The following is a 21,416-nucleotide window of genomic DNA, read 5'->3' as shown; positions in this document are numbered from 1 at the left end:
TATTTAAGAGTTGCTTAAAAGTATACAAAATGTACAGTTACTAAAACAGCCAATGATTTCTCTCTCCCCCTTTGACAGGAAGGGGCTTCAGTTGTTCCTCCGTGGCTCATGAACCATAAGGAACAATGTGCCTGTAATTTGTAACATAAAGTATTGCAATATGTTAGTAACAATCTTGCAGCCTTGTGTTTCAACCTTCAGTATATTGCAGTAATTATTTTAGGTATTTTCCTTACATGAGAGCTACCATGTGTTGGAGATGATTTAATCTGTTTAAGTGTTGGACTGTTAGGAGAACTTGTACATTTACAATAATTCAGAATTAGGAAAATGGGTCACCAGTGTTTAGTTTTATATTGAGGTGCTCAGGTTTGAATAAAGTGGTATAAAAAGAAAAAAAAGAATATAGAAATGTCACTTGAAAGCTCTGAATAACTGCTGGACTAATGAAAAGCAGTTCATGATTATTTGTCAAATGTATTTTCTAGACAATAATTGCTATAGGTGTTTAAAGAATTGATCATTTCAAAATGGGAGGTGGTCAGAGAAAATTTTATAAGGTATGTTTAATTGAGACAAAGGTGGAGAAGAGAAATAGAACAGGGAGGTAGATAGCTGACTTAAAACTGCTGAAGCAAAAGATGCTGAGCAGAGAAAATAAAACCCATGACCTCTTCTTATATTCTCCTTCATGGACATGAAAACTTGCCCCCAGGATTCAGAAATACTAAGATAATTTGGCATCTTCCTTCCCTAATTGCTCAGAATACTATTGTGTAAGAAGAGGAAGCTTGCAAGAGGGCAAGGGGGTTTGAAGAGATGAGTGTTTGGTTATAGACTGCATTGATAAGAAAGGAAATGTGGCTACTTAGTCTTTCAGTCACTACAGTTGGATTAACCCCTTTTGCAAAATCCTTGTGGATAGAGGGGAATAATAGACATAGGGTACACACATTTTAGGTTTAAAAATATATAGACATTAAAAATCCATAAACACAGTAACTTAACACAGTTCTGTGGACTCCATTGTAAAGCTCTATGCTGTGCTGTAGGTTTGGTTTTTTATTTTTATTTTTTTAATTTTATTTATCTTTTAAAATATATTTTTTGTAGAGATAGGTTTTCACCATGTTGTTCCAGGCTGGTCTCAAACTCCTGAGCTCAAGTGAGATCTGCCCTCCTCGGTCTCCCAAAGTGATGGGACTGCAGGCAACTGCACCCAACAGGTTTGGGTTTTTTTTTTTTTAATTGAAAAGGGTAAAAGAATAAACTCCACAGCTGCACTATAGTAAGGCTTTCCTGTACTGTTACAGCCCATTTAGGGAAACACACCTATTTGCAAGTTAATGTGCTTATTCGTAAATAACTAGGTAGTAATACATTATCATTTTCAAAAACCTCATTAAAAAGTGGGCAAAGGGGGCTGGGCACAGTGGCTCATGCCTGTAATCCCAGCACTTTGGGAGGCCGAGGCGGGCAGATCACGAGGTCAGGAGATCAAGATGTGGTGGCGGGCGCCTGTAGTCCCAGCTACTCGGGAGGCTGAAGCCGGAGAATGTCATGAACCCGGGAGGCAGAGCTTGCAGTGAGCTGAGATCACACGACTGCACTCCAGCCTGGGTGACAGAGCAAGACTCCGTATCAAAAAAAAAAAAAAAAAGCCCTCTGTTATTTACTGTCCTGAGATTAGGAAGTCAAGCCTAAGAAACACTCTCCACCAGGTTTCACCTGCAGTCGCTAGGAAAACAAGCAGGTATACATTTAGACTTCTCTGAAACTCTTGTTCCTGATTATAGTCTCAACCACTAATATTAATCATAACTGCTAACCCAAAGTTAACAGTTATGATTATGAAAGAATATACACTCTTTCTGTATCACAAAAAAACTAGGGTGAGGGGTATATAATTGGGAACATCACAAACCAGCTGAAATGCCGGTGAGTAGAACTCATGACTACACATGAAGACGACTTCCTACAGTCACATACACCCCTTATACCACCTCTCTAAGTGGAGAAGCTGAACACACTCATTAACAGATTTAAAGATATAGCCTTTCTATAAGTGATAAAAATAATAAGCAAAAGCTTATAAATTTTACACTTAGCCATCAATGTCTCAGTGTTCCATCTTACTTAGAAATGATTTACATATCCAGTGAATATGCATTAACTCCATGTAATACCACTCCAGTGTTTTAAGTTATATAAAGATGTTGGAAACTTATCATTAGGCTAACATACAGTAAAACATAGTAACTGTTGAAATAAAGTTTGTCAGAATGATTATTCAACTTGGTTAAATGCAAATTTACATTTTTCATAATCTTAAACATTAAATAGAAGTAATCTTGGCTTTTTTGGATCTATAAACCTGTATGAGTTTATGAAAAGCATATCAAAGTAAAATAAAAGCATACAATTGTATAATATCTAACATTGATAAATAAGAAAAGATATAGCTGTTTTTATTAAACCAAAATTATCAAACTAGTATTATTTGCCAAAGATTTACCTAATTTATGTGAATTTGGGTTTCTAAAATGTTTCTGAGTTAGGTTCTGTAAAAATACTTTGTTTTCTTAGCATTCCCTTTGAATATTTTAAGTATTAGGAGCTTGATTTCCTTATTTTCTGGGGATACAAGAATATGTAATTTACATAAGTGTGTGTTTGTGTGCGTGTGTGTGTGTGAGCACGCACCAATCAGAATAAACTTCCTTTAAGAGACTTCATAGTATAACACATTAATGCTCTCTGGAGGAAGACATTGCTGCTTACACCTAACATTTTCTGAGTTACAGACACATAGTGATACAGACACTGATAGAGACAGTTTATAGCTTCAATTCTAAACTTTCAGCCACACTTTGTGGCAAAAATAAACCAGAAACATAAAACTCACCTGTCCGGATATCAAAGAGCACTTCTCCTTCCAAGTGAGCACAAACATCTTAATTGATGAGCTTAAGATGGACAAAAAAATGCTGTCAAAACAGATTTTCTGTTGCCTCACACCCAACAGAGAATATAACTCTACAAATCATTAATCCATAAAAGAGATTACCAAATGGTTAGACATAAAATCAAATTTCCAATCATTGCTGCCACCAATTGGCCATAAAGAAACCGAAGTGAGAACCAAAAACAAAATTAGTAGAGAGGAAAATTAAAACTAGAAAAACCGAGTATCTGCAGACTCCTATTGCTACTCTGAGGGCTGAGAAAAGACACACCTAGTGCACCTGTCTCATGAGGACATTTATCTCCATTAGGTGGATCTATTGGGCATCTTGTTGGAAGACTTCCAAAACCATTAAAAGATAATTTTCAAAGAAGGGCAAAATAATGACTCCCATACATATATAAAAATGAATGTGTCAAAGATTTTATTTAACTCATTAACAAGGAAGTGGTGAGGTTCAAAAGACACATATAGCTTGGAAATATTGAAGTAAACGTGCCATTGGAGGCAAACTGACCTTCTCTACAGTGGGAGAGGCAGTCAGTCAACCTTCCCCTTACAGGTGTCTAGACAAGAATTATATTGCATTGATGTCAGTTGTCTACAGTTAACAGAGTTGTAAAATAGCTCCAAGGGAATGAGAATCAGATAATGTGGAAGGGTATGCTATAGATGATGTGTAGTTTTCCACTAAAGCACAAAATACCCCATATAGTAGCTATTATTCTAATTAGGAGAACCATTTGGGAGAATTTTGAACCAAGCGCAATGGATCTTAACTCCGACATGGTAACAAGCCACTTAAACCAGTCCTGCAGATAACTAGCACAACTACTTTTCTTTTCTTTTCTTTTCTTTCCAAGTAGTCAAAGCACAGCAGGATATTGTAGAGGTGGAGAGCCCAGATTTTAGAATCAGAATTGCATCTGAATACGAAACCCCACCATGGACTAGCTGTGAGATGCCTGGCAAACTATTTAACTTCTCTAAGTCTCTGTTTTCTTACCTGTGAAACTAGTAGAGTAAAACCTGTCTTACTAGACGAATATGAGGATTAAACAAAATAGTGCCTATAAAGCATTTAGCACAGTGCCTGGCAAACATTACGAGTACTTCACAAATAGTAACTAGTAACTATATGACACTTGGTAATAAAAATACCAAATTGTTCTTTAAAGGTGGGTAATGTTTGTGGTCATTCCCAGATAGACATATGAACTCCAATAATTACAGTGATTCTTTACATTTGATAATAAATAGGAGACTTTCATATATATTATCTTATTTTATCCTGTGTTTCAGAGTTTTTCCCACATGCAGATTGTACAATTTATAAACATATAAACATGTTCATATGCTTATCACAGCTAGTGTCCATCAAAGAATCTGTATTCATACAAAACTAATACATTGCCCATACATATTAACTCCTGAATTATAAATCAGATTGTTAAATGATGTCAGTCCATTGGAAGCCGTTTAACATATCCAGATAGTGTTTGTGCAGCCTGGCAAAGTGATTAATTATCCACAATTTTCCCTGAATTTTCTCATTTTTTTAGAAACTATACTTGTAATAAGACCTAAATAAAAACAGGTAAACCATAGAAAATAGCAATTAATATTAAAACAAGAAAAAATCTGATTCAGTTCAAATGCTAACTCTTCTATCTAGCTGATGACTGTCAGATCTGTTTTTTAAGTTTTATTTGAAGTTCAGGGGTACACGTGCAGGTTTGTTACATAGGTAAACTTGTGTCATGGGAGTAGTTGTACAGATTATTTAATCACCCAGGTGTTAAGCCTAGTACCCATTAACTATTTTTCCTTGTCCTCTCCCTCCTCCCTACCTCCACTCTCCAAAAGGCCCCAGTGTGTGTTGTTCCCCTCTATGTGTCCATGTGTTCTCATCATTTAGCTCCCACTTATAAGTATGAACATGTGGTATTTGGTTTTCTGTTCATGAATCAACCTAAATGCCCATCAATGATCGATTGGATAAAGAAAATGTGGTATGTATACACCATGGAATACTATGCAGCCGTAAAAAAAGAATGATATCACGTCCTTTACAGGGACATGGATGGAGCTGGAGGCCATTATCCTTAGCAGACTATCCGATCTTAAAGATATATGTCATTAGAAGCAATATAATATACTAGCTGAGAGCATGGGCTGTGGAGTCAGACTGCCAGGGCTGGAATTTCTGCTCCATCAATGGTTAGCTGTATTATTTCAAGTAAGTTACAAACTTAACCTCTCACTTCTTCAATTTCCTCCTCTGTAAAAAGAAGATAATAAGAGAGCTAAATCTCAGGTTTATTATGAGAATAATTAAATGAGATAATAGACTTTAAATACTTGGAACAATGTCTGATACACAGTGAGTACTCAATAAATGGTTACTTTTATTGCCAAGATGGAGCAAGCTTGAGAGGGCTGATGACATTTGTAACTGAACTTTGAGGTTGTCTTGAATATCCCATATCTTTACTTTGTTATAGTCAGATGAATCCTTGTCTATTTTTAAGGACACCTCCACGGATCCTGTCAGAGTGCTCAGCTGGCTCCGCAGAGACCTGGAGAAAAGTACAGCAGAGTTCCAAGATGTTAGGTTCAAACCCGGAGAATCATTTGGTGGGGAAACGTCCAACTCCGGAGACCCACACAAAGGTTTCTCTGTAGACTATTACAACACCACCACCAAGGGCACTCCAGAAAGATTGCATTTTGAGATGACTCACAAAGAGAATCCTTGCCAGGGCCCCAGGGCCCAACTTGGCAATGGGAGTTCAGTAGATGAAGTTTCCTTCTATGCTAACCGCCTCACGAATCTAGTCATAGCCATGGCCCGCAAAGAGATCAATGAGAAGATCGATGGCTCTGAAAACAAATGTGTCTATCAGTCATTGTACATGGGGAATGAACCCACACCCACCAAAAGCCTCAGTAAGATAGCATCAGAGCTTGTGAATGAGACCGTCTCTGCATGTTCCAGGAATGCTGCCCCAGACAAGGCTCCTGGCTCTGGAGACAGAGTCTCAGGATCATCACAAAGTCCCCCAAATTTGAAATACAAGTCCACTTTGAAGATCAAGGAGAGCACCAAAGAAAGACAGAGTCCAGATGACAAGCCTGCTTCTAAGAAGTCTTTCTTCTATAAGGAAGTGTTTGAATCTCGTAATGGAGATTATGCCAGAGAGGGTGGAAGGTTCTTTCCTCGGGAGAGAAAGAGATTTCGAGGGCAGGAAAGGCCTGATGACTTTACGGCTTCTGTTAGTGAAGGGATCATGACCTACGCTAACAGTGTGGTGTCTGATATGATGGTCTCCATCATGAAGACACTGAAGATCCAAGTGAAAGACACAACCATTGCTACCATCCTACTGAAGAAGGTTCTGCTCAAGCATGCAAAAGAGGTGGTCTCGGATCTCATCGACTCCTTCATGAGGAACCTCCACAGCGTCACAGGGACCCTCATGACTGACACACAGTTTGTCTCGGCTGTGAAAAGAACTGTCTTCTCTCATGGAAGCCAAAAGGCCACAGATATCATGGATGCCATGCTAAGAAAGCTGTACAATGTAATGTTTGCCAAGAAAGTCCCTGAGCATGTCAGGAAAGCCCAAGACAAGGCTGAGAGTTATTCCCTCATCTCAATGAAAGGAATGGGTGATCCTAAAAACCGAAATGTGAACTTTGCCATGAAATCTGAAACTAAATTGAGAGAAAAAATGTATTCTGAACCCAAATCAGAGGAGGACACTTGTGCCAAAACTCTGGGTGAGCACATTATCAAAGAGGGGCTTACCTTGTGGCATAAAAGTCAGCAGAAAGAATGTAAATCTCTAGGTTTCCAGCATGCAGCATTTGAAGCTCCCAACACACAGTGTAAGCCTGCATCAGACATTTCCTTTGAGTACCCTGAAGATATTGGCAACCTCGGCCCTCCTCCATATCCCCCAGAGAAACCTGAGAATTTTATGTATGATTCAGACTCCTGGGCCAAGGACCTGATCGTATCTGCCCTACTTCTGATTCAATATCACCTGGCCCAGGGAGGAAGAAGGGATGTGCAGAGCTTCCTTGAAGCTGCTGGCACCACCAACTTTCCTGCCAATGAGCCTCCTGTAGTTCCTGATGAATCCTGCCTTAAGTCTGCTCCCATTGTAGGTGACCAAGAACAAGCAGAAAAGAAGGACCTAAGGAGTGTTTTCTTCAATTTCATCCGGAGCTTACTTAGTGAGACCATTTTCAAGCGTGATCAGAGCCCTGAACCCAAGGTGCCGGAACAGCCAGTTAAGGAAGATAGGAAGTTGTGTGAAAGACCATTAGCCTCTTCTCCCCCCAGACTACATGAAGATGATGAGACCCCTGGTGCCCTTTCTGGGCTGACCAAGGTGGTTGTCAACCAGATAGATAGCCACATGAGTGGGCAGATGGTAGAACATCTGATGAACTCAGTGATGAAGCTGTGTGTCATCATTGCTAAGTCCTGTGATTCTTCGTTGGCAGAGCTGGGAGATGACAAGCTGGGAGATGACAAGTCTGGAGATGCCAGTAGGCTAACTTCGGCCTTCCCAGATAGTTTATATGAGTGTTTGCCAGTCAAGGGCACAGGGTCAGCAGAAGCTCTCCTGCAGAATGCCTATCAAGCTATCCATAATGAAATGAGAGGTATATCAGGACAGCCCCCTGAAGGGTGTGCAGCACCCAAGGTGATTGTCAGCAATCACAACCTAACGGATACAGTTCAGAACAAGCAACTCCAAGCCGTCCTTCAATGGGTAGCTGCCTCTGAGCTCAATGTCCCTATTTTGTATTTTGCTGGTGATGATGAAGGGATCCAGGAGAAGGTAAGAAACAAAGGCAGAGGAATTTGGAAGCTTTATTAAGATTTAACTAGAGCTTTAAGTTCTGGTTTCTTTCTGAATGGGAAGATAGCCACAGAGAAGGTAAAATGGGAACAGTGGGATTTGAAGATCATGCCTTTTGGCAGAGATAATGGATAAAGTAAAATTAGTTTTTGCCCAATACAAGCATATCAAAGGGGAAGAGGGGGATAAATGATATGCTTCTGTTTTCTGCATTTAGGAGTAGGAGTGTACAGATGATGAACCTCCAAGAGACCTAGTGAAAGAATCAGATTAAGGTCTGGGCTCTAGGCTGAGTTTTGGATAGGACAGCATTGCTCAAAGGATGAGATGAAGCTGGAAAGTAGCCCTGGGATGTGTTAGGGAAGAGGCAGAGTCTGAATTTATGACCTTTTCAAACATGCCATTACTGTCTTAGCTGGTTGTCTAGGTGGCGTTGGGGATTTGAAAGGATTCAGTGGATAACACCCCTCTTCCCCCTACCCTTAGCTCTCAATCAGTTGACAAGTAAGACTAAAGCATAAGGCAGATGGGAAATCAACTTATCACTGTTATTACTGATAAAGGTAAACGTGCCTGATAAGTTCTTGTCCTCCACCCAAGGTGCCCAGTAAGCATCAGAACTGCTCGCCAAAGGGAGGGTTTGAGTCTGGAGAACACGCACACTTACCCAAGATGCTTCATACTGAAGTGCGGGAATTAAAAAGACCATCCCTACAACCTTCCCTTCTCTCTCTTCTCTGCCTTCTCGCTCTCTCTCTCTCTCTCTCTCATTTTCTCTTCCTCAGTGCTTTTGATTGTCTCCTCTTGATTGAGAAAAGTGGACCAACTGCTGTTAATCATTAAGTAGCAAAGGGTGGCACAAGAGGCTAGAATTATTTAGAAAATTTCATCATCATAGAAATCAGAAGATAAGGAAAAAGAGGCTTTCTCTGCTTAATTAAGTGGTATTTACATGGTATTAGCAACGCTTGCAACTGGGTCGCTACGTTTCTCTGATGACTGGGAAGACACACGATTACAGAGCATCCAGATTAGGCTATATCAAGGCTAAACAAGAAACTGTATGGTCTTTGACTTTGGTCTTAGCAAGACTACACTTGCTACTTAAAGTGTAGTCTGTGGACCTACAACATTGGCATCACCTGGGAACTTTTTAGAAGTGCAGAATCTCACACTTCCCTCCAGACATACTGAATCAGAATCTTCATCTTAGCAAAATACCCAAGTGAGCTGTGTGCACATTCAAGTTAGGCTAGAAGACAATGTGAACTTCCAATATTAGATCTATTCCTAAGGGTCGTTGGCAAGCTCTGTCTCCACGCAGGGTTTCCAATCCATAAAACAGACAACTATTTTATAGTATATAGCAATTAGCAGAGGTGGGGAGTGGGAGGCTATATTCTGAAGAAAATTTAAACTGATGAAAAAAATCTAAAAACAAGCATAGCCTTCAGGTGTATAATGTGTGAGAAAGCCTTTTGTAGCCATCTTTGAAATCAAACCCATCATATATAACATACATAATACATTCTGGCTTTAGACTTTTTTGTATTGGAATGTGTTGTTTTAGATTATTTTAAATTGAAACGTGTATCTAAAATAGGACAATAGACTTGCAGTCCCCCACTTTTATACACACACACACCTTTGTCTACTCTAAAGATAAAGACAGTCATCTATTTTATTGACTCCCTCTAAGAGTAGAAGGAATGAGAAGCAGCATGCTCAAACTTCAACTAATAAATAGATGCACTGAATATTAGTATATTTTTAAGAACAGGGATGACATAGACACCAAAGAAACTACCTAAAAATGACTTTTTGAAAAGAGATTAATGTATGCAAATATTATCATACTGATTCAGGTGATTGAACCTGCTGTCACTGGGATGTCTGTGAGCCCGATGTCTTTAAATACATTTGTATTTATTTTTGAATAAATAATATGTGTGCATAGTTCAAAATTCAAAAGTACAAAAGGATGCATGGTGAAAATTAAGGGTTGTTTTCTTATTTGTGTGCTCCATCCCATTGCCTTCCCTGGAGAAAAAAAACCATTTGGATCAATTTCTTATTTATCCTTCCAGAAATACACACACACACACACACACACACACACGTAAAGTCACAAATTATTATTTTTTATATATATATCCTCTTCTGCAACATATAGAGCTGCCACATTCTTTTTAATGGCTTCATGTATTATAAAATATATGAAGCCATTTCATATATCATATATGTTTTATATATGTTTTATATATTTAACCCCTCCCCTATGTATGGATATTTCAGTTGCCACTATTTTGCACTGTAAGCAATGCTACACTGAATATCCTTGAATATACATAATTTTGCACAGATTCAAATGTATTCACATGTGCTATACACCTAGGAAAGGAATTTCAAGGTCACTGAGAATATTATTTGTGTAATTTGATACATGTTTCCAAATTGCCTTCCATAGAGCTTGTACCAATTAACACACCTATTAAAACAGTGTAAGAGGACTATTTCCTCACACTTTAACCAACAGTGCATGCTAAAATTTTTAATTTGCTAAGTTGCTTTACTTCTTGTTTTATTAGCAATGAGGGTGAGTATCTTTGCATATATTTAAGACCATTTGAATTTCCTCTTCTGTGGATAAATTGGTCATAACTTCTGCCCATTTTTTTTTAACTTTTATTTTAGGTTCAGGGGTATATGTGTGTGTTTGTTATATAGGTAAACTCAGGTCACACGGGTTTGTTGTACAGATTATTTTGTCATCCAGGTACTAAGCCTAGTACTGACCCAATAGTTATTTTTTTCTGAGTGTCTTCTTCCTCCCACCCTTCACCCTCAAGTGTCTGTTGTTCCCTCTTTGTGTCCATGTGTTCTCATCATTTAACTCCCACTTCTGATAACATGCTCTATTTCATTTTCTGTTCCTGAGTTAATTTGCCAATGGCAATGGCCTCCAATTGCATCCATGTTCCTGCAAAGGAAATGGCTGTGTTCTTTTTTATGGCTGCATAATATTCCATGGTGTATATGTACCACATTTTCTTTATCCCATCTGCCATTAATGGGCATTTAGGTTATCTCCATGTCTTTGTTATTGTGAATAGTGTTGCGATGAACATCCATGTGCACGTGTCTTTATGGTAAAACAATTTATATTCCTTTGGGTATACACCCAGTAATGGGATTGCTGGGTTGAATAGTAGTTCTGTTTTTAGCTCTTTGAGGAATTGCCACACTGCTTTTGACAATGGTTGAACTAATTTACACTCCCACCAACAGTGTATAAGTGTTGCCTTTTCTCCACATCCTTGCCATTACTTTTAATAATAGCCATTCTAACTGGTGTGAGATGGTATCTCATTATGGTTTTGATTTGCATTTGTCTAGTGACCAGTGATATTAAGCTTGTTTTTATATGCTTTTTGGCCACACATATGTCTTCTTTTGCAAAGAGTCTGTTTGTGTCCTTTGCCCACTTTTTAATGGGGTTGTTTTTTTCTTGCAAATTTGTTTCAGTTCCTTATAGATGCTGAACATTAGACCTTTGTCAGATGCATAGTTTGCAAATATTTCCTTCCATTATGTAGGTTGTCTGTTTACTCTATTAATAGTTTCTATTGCTGTGCAGAAGCTCTTAAATTTAATTAGATCCCATTTGTCAATTTTTGCTCTTGTTGCAGTTGCTTTTGGTGTATTCATCATGAAATCTTTGCTGCTTCCTATGTCCAGAATGGTATTGTCTAGGTGTTCTTCCAGAGTTTTTACAGTTTTTAATCTTACATTTAATTCTTTAATCCATCTTGAGTTGATTTTTGTATATGGTGTAAGGAAGGGGTCCAGTTTCAATCTTCTGTATATGGCTAGCCAGTTATCCCAGCACCTATTGAATAGGGAGTCCTTCCCCATTGCTTGTTTTTGTCAGCTTTGTCAAAGATCAGATGGTTGTAGCTGTGTGGCCTTATTTTTGGGCTCTCTATTCTGTTCCATTGGTCTATATGTCTGTTTTTGTACCAGTACCGTGCTGTTTTGGTTACTGTGGTCCTGTAGTATAGTTTGAAGTTGAGTAATGTGATGCCTCTAGCTTTGTTCTTTTCACCTAGGAGTGCCTTGGCTGTTGGCAGGCTCTTTTTTGGTTCTATATGAATTTTAAAATAGTTTTTTCTAGTTCTGTGAAGAATTTCATTGGTAGTTTAATAGGAATAGCATTGAACATTTAAGTTGCTTTGGGCAATATGACCATTTTAACAATATTGACTCTTTCTATCCATGAGAATGGAATATTTTTCCATTTGTTTGTGTCATTTCTGATTTCTTTGAGCAGTGTTTTGTAATTCTCATTGTAGAGATTTTCACCTCCCTAGTTAGCTGTATTCCTAGGTATTCTTTTTATGTTCTGCCCATTTTTTTATTACATTGTAGGCCTTTTTCTTATTCATCTATAAGAGTTTTATATATTACAAGGAATCAACCTTTATGATATTAAATACAAATATTTCCTTTGCCATTGGTCTTTTGATTGGTGTTTTTTTTGTTGTTGTTGTAGTTTGTTTCTGCTATACAAATGTCATCAAATATGAGACATTTTTCTTTTATTTTTGCTGGGTTTTATGTTATATTTTGGAAAACATTCTCCACTTTATGATATTAGCAAAACTTTCCCATGTTTTTTTCTAGTTCAGTTATGCATCGCTTAGTCATGGAGATATGTTCTGAGAAGTGTGTCATTAAGCGATTTCCTCATTGTGTGAACATAATAGACGGTATTTACACAAATCTAGCTGGTATAGCCTACTGCATATCTAGCTTATATTGTATAGCCTATTGCTCCTAGGCTACACACCTATATACAGCATGTTACTGTACTGAATACTGTAAGCAATTGTAACACCACAGTATGTGTGGATCTAAACATATCTAAATATAGAAAAAGTACAGTAAAAATATGGTTTGAAAGATAAAAAATGGTACATCTGTATAGGTCACTTACCATGAATGGAGCTCCCAGGACTAGAAGTTGCTCTTGATGAGTGAGTGACTGAGTGGCGAGTGAATGTGAAAGCCTAGGACATTACTGTTCACTACTGTAGACTTCATAAACACTGTATATTTAGGCTACAATAAATATTTTAAAATATTTTTCTTTCTTCAATAATAAGTTAGCAGATTACTGTAACATTTTTACGTTACAAACTTTTAATTTTTTTAACTTTTTGACTCTTTTGTAATAACACTTAGCTTAAAACACACATTGTACAGTTATACAAAAATATTTTCTTTATATTCTTTTTTATAAGCTTTTTTCTATTTAATTTTTTTACTTTTTTTTAAAAATGAAGATACAAACACACACATTGACCTAGGCCCACACAGGGTCATGATCATCAATATCATTGCCTTCCACCTCTGCATGTTCTCCCACTAGAAGGTCTTCAGGGTTAGTAACACTCATGGAGCTATTATGTCCTATGATGACAATGCCTTTGTCCTGAAGGACCTGCCTGAGGCTGTTTTACAATTAATTTTTTTAATAAGTAGAAGGAGTAGACTAAAATAACACTAAAAGTATAGTACAGTGATACAGAAATCAGTAATGTACTCATTTATTATCATTATGAAGTACTATCCACTATATGTAATAGTGTGTGCTAGACTTTTATATAACTGGCAGCACGATAGGTTTGTTTACAGCAGCATCACCCCAAACAAGTGAGTAATGTGTTGTGCTCTTTTACGATAACTATGACATCACTAGAAAATAGGAGTTTTTCAGGTCCAGTATAAGCATATGGAACCACCATCATATGTACAGTCTGTGGTTCACTGAAACAGCATTATGCAGTGTATGACTGTACTTTTATGATTTTTAAAATATATTTAAGACTTTAATACATTTTGAATTCATTTTTATATAAGGTACGAATTAGGGTTACAATCTTTTTTTTTTTTTTTGAGACAGTCTCACAATGTCACCCAGGCTGGAGTGTAGTGGTGCGATCTTGGCTCACTGCAACCTCCGCCCCCCAGGTTCAAGCGATTCTCCTGTCTCAGCCTCCCAAGTAGCTGGGATTACAGGCACACTGTAATTTTTGTACTTTTAGTAGAGACAGGGTTTCACAATCTTGGCCAGGCTGGTCTTGAACTCCTGACCTCATGATTCACCCGCCTCGGCCTCCCAAAGTGCTGGGATTACAAGCATGAGCCACCGCGTCTGGCCACAATCTCTAATTATTTTCCTATTCTTTTTCTAAACTTTCTACTCTGTGCCATTGAATTGTCCATCTACTCTTGTACCAATAGCATCTTATTTTAATTACTGTAATTCTATAATATTTTTGAATATCCGATAGGACTGGAGACTCTTTATTTCTCTGCCTCAGAATTTTCTAGGCTATTCGTGTTTACATTTCTCAGTTTTCATCTCCCATCCATGTGCAGCCATTAACCTTTCCATCATTATAAATTTGTCTTTCCTTGACCTTTTATGTAACGGAGCCATAAAGTATGTGGTCTTTTACATCAGGCTCCTTACACTTAGTGTAAGTTTTTTGTGGTTCATCTGTGTTGTAGCATGTATCAGTAGTTTATTTCTTTTTATTGCTGAATAGTACTTCGTTATGTAGATATACTGCATTTTGTTTGTCCACCTATCAGTTAATAGATATTTAGATGGTTTCCGTTTTTGCTATTATGAGTAATGCGACTATGAGCATTCACATACAAGTCTGTGTGGTTATATGTTTTCATTTCTTTTGGGCAGATAATGAGGAATGGAATTGCAGCATGTTACAATAAGTGTAATTCAATAAATGTAATTTTGTAATTTATTTTCTTTCTTTTTTCTTTCTTTTTTTTTTTTTTTTTTTTTTTGAGACAGGGTCTCCCTCTCTTGCCCAGGCTGGAGTGCAGTGGCATAATCATAGTCACTGCAGCCTCAGACTCCCTAGGCTTAAGTGATCCTCCCACCTCAGCCTCCCGAGTAGCTGGGACTACAGGCGCCCCCCCACCACGCCCAGTTAATTGTATTTTTTTTTAGAGATGGGGTATTGTCATGTTGCCCAGGCTGGTCTCAAGCTCCAGGGCTCAAGTGATCCGAACACCTCGGCCTCCCAAAGTGCCAGGAAAACAGGCATGAGCCACCACGCCTGACCGGTTAAGTGTAATTTCTTGAGAAATTGCCAAACTATTTCCTGAAGTGGCTGTAGCATTTTACATTTTCACCAGTAATTTACACAGGTTTCAGTTTCTCCACATCCTGGTCAATATTATTCTTTCATTTATTGTAATAATTATAGTGGTATCTCATTGTGGATTTCATTTGGCATACATACATTAAAATGATGAAAAATATTGAGCACGTTATTCTATTATGTGCTCATTAGCCATTCATATATATTCTTTAGTGAGATATCTGTGCAATTCTTTCACCCATAATTTGGTTGGATTGTTTTCTTCTTGATTAGAATTATAAGAGCTCTTTTATATATTCTGGATACAAGTCCTTTATCTGATACATTTTTGCAAATATTTTCTCTCAGTTTGTGGCTTTTCTTTTTATTTAATGGAGTCTTTTGAAGAGCAAAATGAAGTCTCTCTAACTAAATGACATCCAATTTATCATTTTTTACTTTTATGTCTTGTGATTTTAGTGTCATAACAAATTTTTGCCTACCCAGTGGTTCTCAACCAGGAGCAATTTTGCCCCCCAGGGGATATTTGGCAATGTCTGGAGACGTATTTGGCTGTCACAACAGAGAAAGGGGTTACCACGGGAGTCAAACAGGTAGAGGCCAAGGATACTGCTAAACAACATGCAATGAGCAAAATAGCCCCACAACAAACCCAGAAGGCCAGGAGTGCTGAGAGCTAGAAACCTTGACCTATGCAAGGCCATGAAGATTTTCTCCTTGTTTTTGTCTACATGCTTGATAATTTTAGCTCTTATATTTAGGTCTATGATCTACTTTGAGTTAATTTTTTTGAGGTAGGAGTCCAAATTCAGTATTTTGCATATAGATATGAAGCTTATCTTGGCACCATTTGTTGAAAAGACCACTGGGAATCTGGCCCCTCTGAATTATCCATCTCCTTTATTAAAAAATTCTATTGACCATAAATGTTAGATTCAAGTCTTCTTTTGATTGGCATTTTCATGGGACATCTTTTCCTATAATTTTAACTTCTTATATTTGAAGTGAGGTTTTTTGTAGGCAGCATACACTTGGGTTATATTTTTTGTCCATTCTGACATTTGATATGTTTAGATCATTTATGCTTAGCCCAATTTATGGATATGTTTGGATTTAAGTTTACCATTTTATTATTTGTTGCTTCTCTTTTCCTCCTGTTTTCCCTTTGCTGCCTTCTCTTGGACTATTTGAACATGTTTTAGTATTCCATTTTAATTTATCTATTGCATTTTTGACTATATCTTTTTGTGTAGTTTTTTTAGTGGTTAATCTAGGGATTACAATATATATACCAACTTCTCAGAATCCATGTAGCGTCAATAGTTTACCACTTAAGCTGGAATGTAGAAATATTACTACCATATAAGGTTCCTTTATCCTTTTCCCTTTATAGTTGAGTTGCTTTATGTATTTAATCTACATACTTTGAAAAAACCCTCAATGTTACTTTTGCTTTCAACCTTAAAACATTTTTTTTTTTTTTTTTGAGACAGAATCTCACTCTGTTGCCCAGGCTGGAGTGCAGTGGCATGATCTCAGCTCATTGCAACCTCCGCCTCCTGAATTCAAGCGATTCTCTTGCTTCAGCCTCTTGAGTAGCTGGGATTACAGGGACATGCCATGACGCCCAGTTATTTTTGTGTTTTTAGTAGAGATGGGGTTTTGCCATGTTGGCCAGGCTGGTCTCAAACTCCTGACCCCAGGTGATCCTCCTGCCTCAGCCTCCCAAAGTACTGGGATTACAGGCGTGAACCACTGCTCCTGGCCCTTAAAACATATTTTAAGAACTGAAGAGGATAGCCTACTATTTATACTGAGAGTTTTACTGTTTATGTTGCTCTTCATTCATTCTTAATGTTCCCAGTTTTCTTCTGATATCATCGTCCTTCTCTCTGAAGAACTTCCTTTAGCAATTCTTTTAGAACACATTTTCTGGCAATGAATTCTCTCAGTTTTATTTAATCTGACAATGTCTTTATTTGACTTTCATTCTTGAGTTATAATTTATGCTGGATATAGAATTCTAATTTGGCAAGTTTTTTTCTCTTAGCGGTTAAAAGACGTGACACTTTCTTCTGTCCTCTATGGTTTCTGATGAGAAATTGGCTGTCATTTGACTTGCAGTTCCCCTATAAATGGTTTTCTCTGGATGCTTTTAAGATTTTTTTCTTTTTCTTTAATTTTCAGCGATTTAGTTATGGTAGGTCTTGGAGTTAATTTCTTTGGGTTTGGGTTTGGGTTTATCTTATTTTAGGTTCCCTGAGCTTTTTGAATGTATAGGTTTAAAACTTTTTGGCAAATTAGGAATACTGTCATCTATTTTTCTTCAAATATGTTTTGCATCATCGCTTTTCTCTTCTTTGGTATTCTAATAACATAAATGTTAAAGTTTTTGGTATTGCCCACAAGTCCTTGGGCTCTGTTTATTTTTTAAATGTTTTTTGAAATAAGTTTAATCAATTTCATGTGTTGTTCAGCATGGATAATTTCTATTGATCTACGTTCAAGTTTACTGACTTTCCTCCCTCATTTACGTTCTGCTATTTAGCCCATCTGATAGGTTTTTATTTTATATTTTGTTGGTAAGTTTTAGTTCTAAAATTTCCATTTGGTTCTTCTATTTCAGTTTCTCACATGGATATTTCTTTCTCTGAAGAGGCTCTCAATATTTGATCTGTTGCCTGCCCTTTGTTGTAAAAAGTCAAGAGCAAAATGAACAAAATAAAAATCTGATTACTTGAGACAGTTTGTTGCCCTTAGGATTCCATTAATAAAGACAGTGTTGTATTTATATTAGAATGGTTGCTTAACTAACTTTTCTCATTTTGTACTTGGAAAAAGAGCTAAAGATAGGATCCAATACCTGCAATGAGTTTTGGTTCTGCTAATTACTAGCAGTTAATTCTGACAAATCTCTGTACTTCTCTGGGAAACATTTTCATGAGGGTTGAATTGATCTCTGAGGTGCCTTTTTGCTCTAACATTTTAGGATTCTGTGGTGTATGGGGCATGGAAAGCAGCATCCACATTTGTCCACTGGATATTTTCCATCTTGCCTTATTGGTCTTAGGACAATGATGGAGACTTTTATGATATTAGGGTGAGCTTAGAACCTTAGAATTCTTAGAGAGCAAGATCATGGGCAGGTGGGTGTTAACATCTCTTCTTTAAACTAAGAATGATGTCTCCAACCTCCTTCTGTTAAACAGGCCAGCAAACTTTAAAGTCTGTGTTGCAGTTTCCCAAGGTCTGCCTGGCCTCTCTGCTCTAGCCTTGGCAGGCTCCATCTGGCCTGCCATGGGATGCTGTGCCTCACCACTAGTGTTTTCTTTCCTTTCACAGCTACTTCAGCTCTCAGCTGCTGCCGTGGACAAAGGATGCAGCGTGGGCGAGGTTCTGCAGTCGGTGCTGCGCTATGAGAAGGAGCGCCAGCTGAATGAGGCGGTGGGGAATGTCACACCGCTGCAGCTGCTGGACTGGCTGATGGTGAACCTGTGATCGGCAACCCCACTGCTTTCCCCTCTTCTGGCAGCAGGGCCGGCCCTTATCCCCGCCCTTCTTTCTCACTTTCATATCTCCCCTTCTATATCCTCACAGAGCCCTAACATTATCTTCCTACCACTCTCATCAAAGACATGTCATCTTATGCTAGTCACTGGATTTTGCAGATTTTCCCGTCCATGCGAGCAAGGACGTAAAATTACAATTAAATTACAATTAAAGGGCTCCACATGTTTTGTTTCTTTGGGATCCAATGGGACAATCAGGTAAAGAAATCCCAGGAATGAAAAAAATAACCAGATGAATGCTAGAGGTACAACAGAGCTGGACTGAGAGGCCCTGCTGAAGGTCACTCAGCCTGTCCCCTGTCTGTGTCACAATTTGCAGTTTCCTTATTTAAACTATTCTCTTAAAATAAGCCACAGTTTATCAAGAATTCATTTTAACCTTTTATAATGATGAAAATCAGAAGATACTTTTGAATATTCAATCAAAATCATCCTGATTACAATGTTGAAGACTTGGCTTCTTATTCTCTGTAGAGCTGCAGAACAGTGTCCACCTCCAATTTCATCCATGGTTGAAGATCGTGTCGAGAATATTCCCAAGGATCTGAGTTCTATTGCTGGTTTTGTGGCTTTCTGGCTATAGAAACTGGATAAGTTACCTGTTCTAACATTGCTCTGACTTAATGTCCATATCACCCCACTTAAGAAATATTTTCTATTCTTATCCTGGATTTTCTGTGGAAATTTTCTATCTTGACTCCTCTTTCCTTCTAGAAACTTCTCATTGGCTTCTAATTTTCTTTCTGTATCTCTGGGTCTCTTGGGGGACCTCCTCAACTCTGGCAACTCCTTATATATTTGTCTTCCCTGGGACTTTCTCTCAACCCTCTGCTATTCTAACTCAAGATTTTTCCTGGGAGATTACGTCCAAATCCATTGCTTCAATGGGCTGGTGTCCCCCTTCATAAAATATTATGCAACAATTAAAATGAAAACTGTATTGGGGGCAGTTTATTCCAAATGGCAAGTAAAAAAGAAAACTATTTTTATATATTCTATGTTGTTTCTGATGTTATGATCTTAAGTTTCATGTAAAATTCTATCTGTCCCATGACAGCTACATAAAAATTATGTATTTGTGTAGATGAGGATTAGAAAGGGAAGTAAGAATTCTTGACATACTTAGATTTGGTGTATGGTAGATGAGTGAACATGTCCTGCCTGTTTACCTAGCTTCCCTTCCTTTGGGAAACCTTCCATCCCTCGCTCTAGTCTAGAGAAGCATCAGTCACAGTGCCTTCACCATCACTGTGGGCTTGGGGCCCAGACTGGCCAAGCATCCCAGTCCCCCAGTCACAATTTCTGTGTCACAATCATTTTGGAGACTCCCTGTTAGTAAGGAAGCCTGTATCTTTTGACTGGATGTTGATGGTTAACTTCTGAGCAAGGCCTGTCATCAGGATGAAGTTAACCATAGTGAGAAGCAAGCCTAATAGATGAAGGGGGAGTCTGAGCCCTACAACCTAATTTGAATTCCTGGATCCTGCTGTGCCTGAAACTACATCTACCCTTTCTGATTCCCCAATTATGTAAGTCAATAAATGTCTTCCATTGTTTAAACTGCTTTTGAATTCAGCTTCTATCATTTTCAAACAAAAATCCTGACATAGGTTGGCAGTCATGGGCAAGAAGAAAAAAATTTTTCTTTTGTTTGGAGTTCCATTAATGATGCTGTAACACTGAGAGTTAAAAACTACCCACCCCTCTACACACACAGACACATATGGAATGAATTTAAGTGCAAGGACATCCTCCCTCGTCCCTCATAAGAGCAGTCATGCCAATTGGCCATATTTAATAGAGTTTTTTAAAATAAACTTTTATGTATTTAAAAAAAAACAGTCTGAAGTATTGTACAATATAAGTGCTGTCTTAATACAAATCACTGGTGGAAAGGAGCAGGACATACCCTCAGCAAAGGTCATACAATAGGGGGTAAAATGTTTGTGTTCTTGAGGGAGAAGTTTTTGCTTTGTCCTGGGGAGGTCACGGACACCTCCGCCCCAACAGCTGCCTCTGACTTCTTGGGAGCTTCTACCAGTTGAGGCAGCTGAACAGTGTCAGCTCCGAGCTGGAGAGAGTCCTGCTGATCACCTGAATGCTGAACATGCTTCATGGGGCCATCTTTTGTTTTCTCTGTAGTCTCTTTGGTGATCTCATCTGCTGAAGGAGAGAGAAGACAGAAGGGAACAAGATTCAAATATGGATTATATGTTAATTGTCCTTTAGGTTGTACATCACTTAGTGGAAACCATGACTGTGATGATACATAAACAGTTCATTTGTAAAGCACGTTCAATGTACCGGGCATTATTCTAAGCACTGTACGTTTACTAATTCATCTGATCATTTCAGCGACCCTGGAGAATAGGCATTATTCTCATTCTCATAAATGGAGATACTGAGCTATGGAGAGGTTAAGTCCACACCTGATAAGTAGTAGAACCAGAATTTAATCCCCAGGTAACCTGACTCTTGTGACCATGTACGTAACCACTAGGCTATATTGCATATAAAAATTTGCATAATGCCATAATCTGGCACTGACAGAAATTGTAAAGGTAATTACAGGGCATAAAGGGGTGGACGCAGTTAATGAAAAGGGGAGGAGGAGAAAGGAAATTGATTATAGGAGAAAAATGGAAAATCCTAATAAGGGGCAAAAAAGATCCAGGCTAATGGCAAATTTCCCGGAAAAGGAAAATCCCAAAGGTAAGAAATGGCAGGCTAGTCATGATGTAGCCACAAGAATTATCCCAGGTTGAGGTTAGAGAAATTGACATGCAAGTCCTTCAGAAATGCTTACACA

The 21,416-nt window shown here is 38.1% G+C and overlaps 2 protein-coding genes across 14 annotated transcripts in view; one reads left to right on the top strand and one right to left on the bottom strand.

Moving 5' to 3' along the window:
• AKAP3 (A-kinase anchoring protein 3) overlaps positions 1 to 18,765 on the top strand; it is a 33,464-nt gene extending 14,699 nt beyond the window's left edge. For all 4 annotated transcript variants that reach the window (XM_054444708.2, XM_054444712.2, XM_054444711.2 and 1 more), the window contains 2 exons: positions 5,497 to 7,821; positions 18,381 to 18,765. In XM_054444708.2, the coding sequence (XP_054300683.1) occupies positions 5,497 to 7,821; positions 18,381 to 18,536 (2,481 nt within the window). In that variant the 3' untranslated portion in view covers positions 18,537 to 18,765. The remainder of the gene's footprint in view (positions 1 to 5,496; positions 7,822 to 18,380) is intronic.
• A 1,691-nt stretch (positions 18,766 to 20,456) lies between these two features.
• DYRK4 (dual specificity tyrosine phosphorylation regulated kinase 4) overlaps positions 20,457 to 21,416 on the bottom strand; it is a 53,343-nt gene continuing 52,383 nt past the window's right edge. For 8 of the 10 annotated variants that reach the window (XM_054444698.2, XM_054444694.2, XM_054444696.2 and 5 more), the window contains one exon: positions 20,457 to 20,770. In XM_054444698.2, the coding sequence (XP_054300673.1) occupies positions 20,529 to 20,770 (242 nt within the window). In that variant the 3' untranslated portion in view covers positions 20,457 to 20,528. The remainder of the gene's footprint in view (positions 20,771 to 21,416) is intronic. The other 2 variants (XM_054444697.2, XM_054444693.2) reach the window with 1 other exon arrangement.

Source organism: Pongo pygmaeus, chromosome 10, assembly GCF_028885625.2.
Source record: "Pongo pygmaeus isolate AG05252 chromosome 10, NHGRI_mPonPyg2-v2.0_pri, whole genome shotgun sequence".
NCBI lineage: Eukaryota > Metazoa > Chordata > Mammalia > Primates > Hominidae > Pongo > Pongo pygmaeus.
This window is presented reverse-complemented; position numbering and strand designations above follow the sequence as displayed.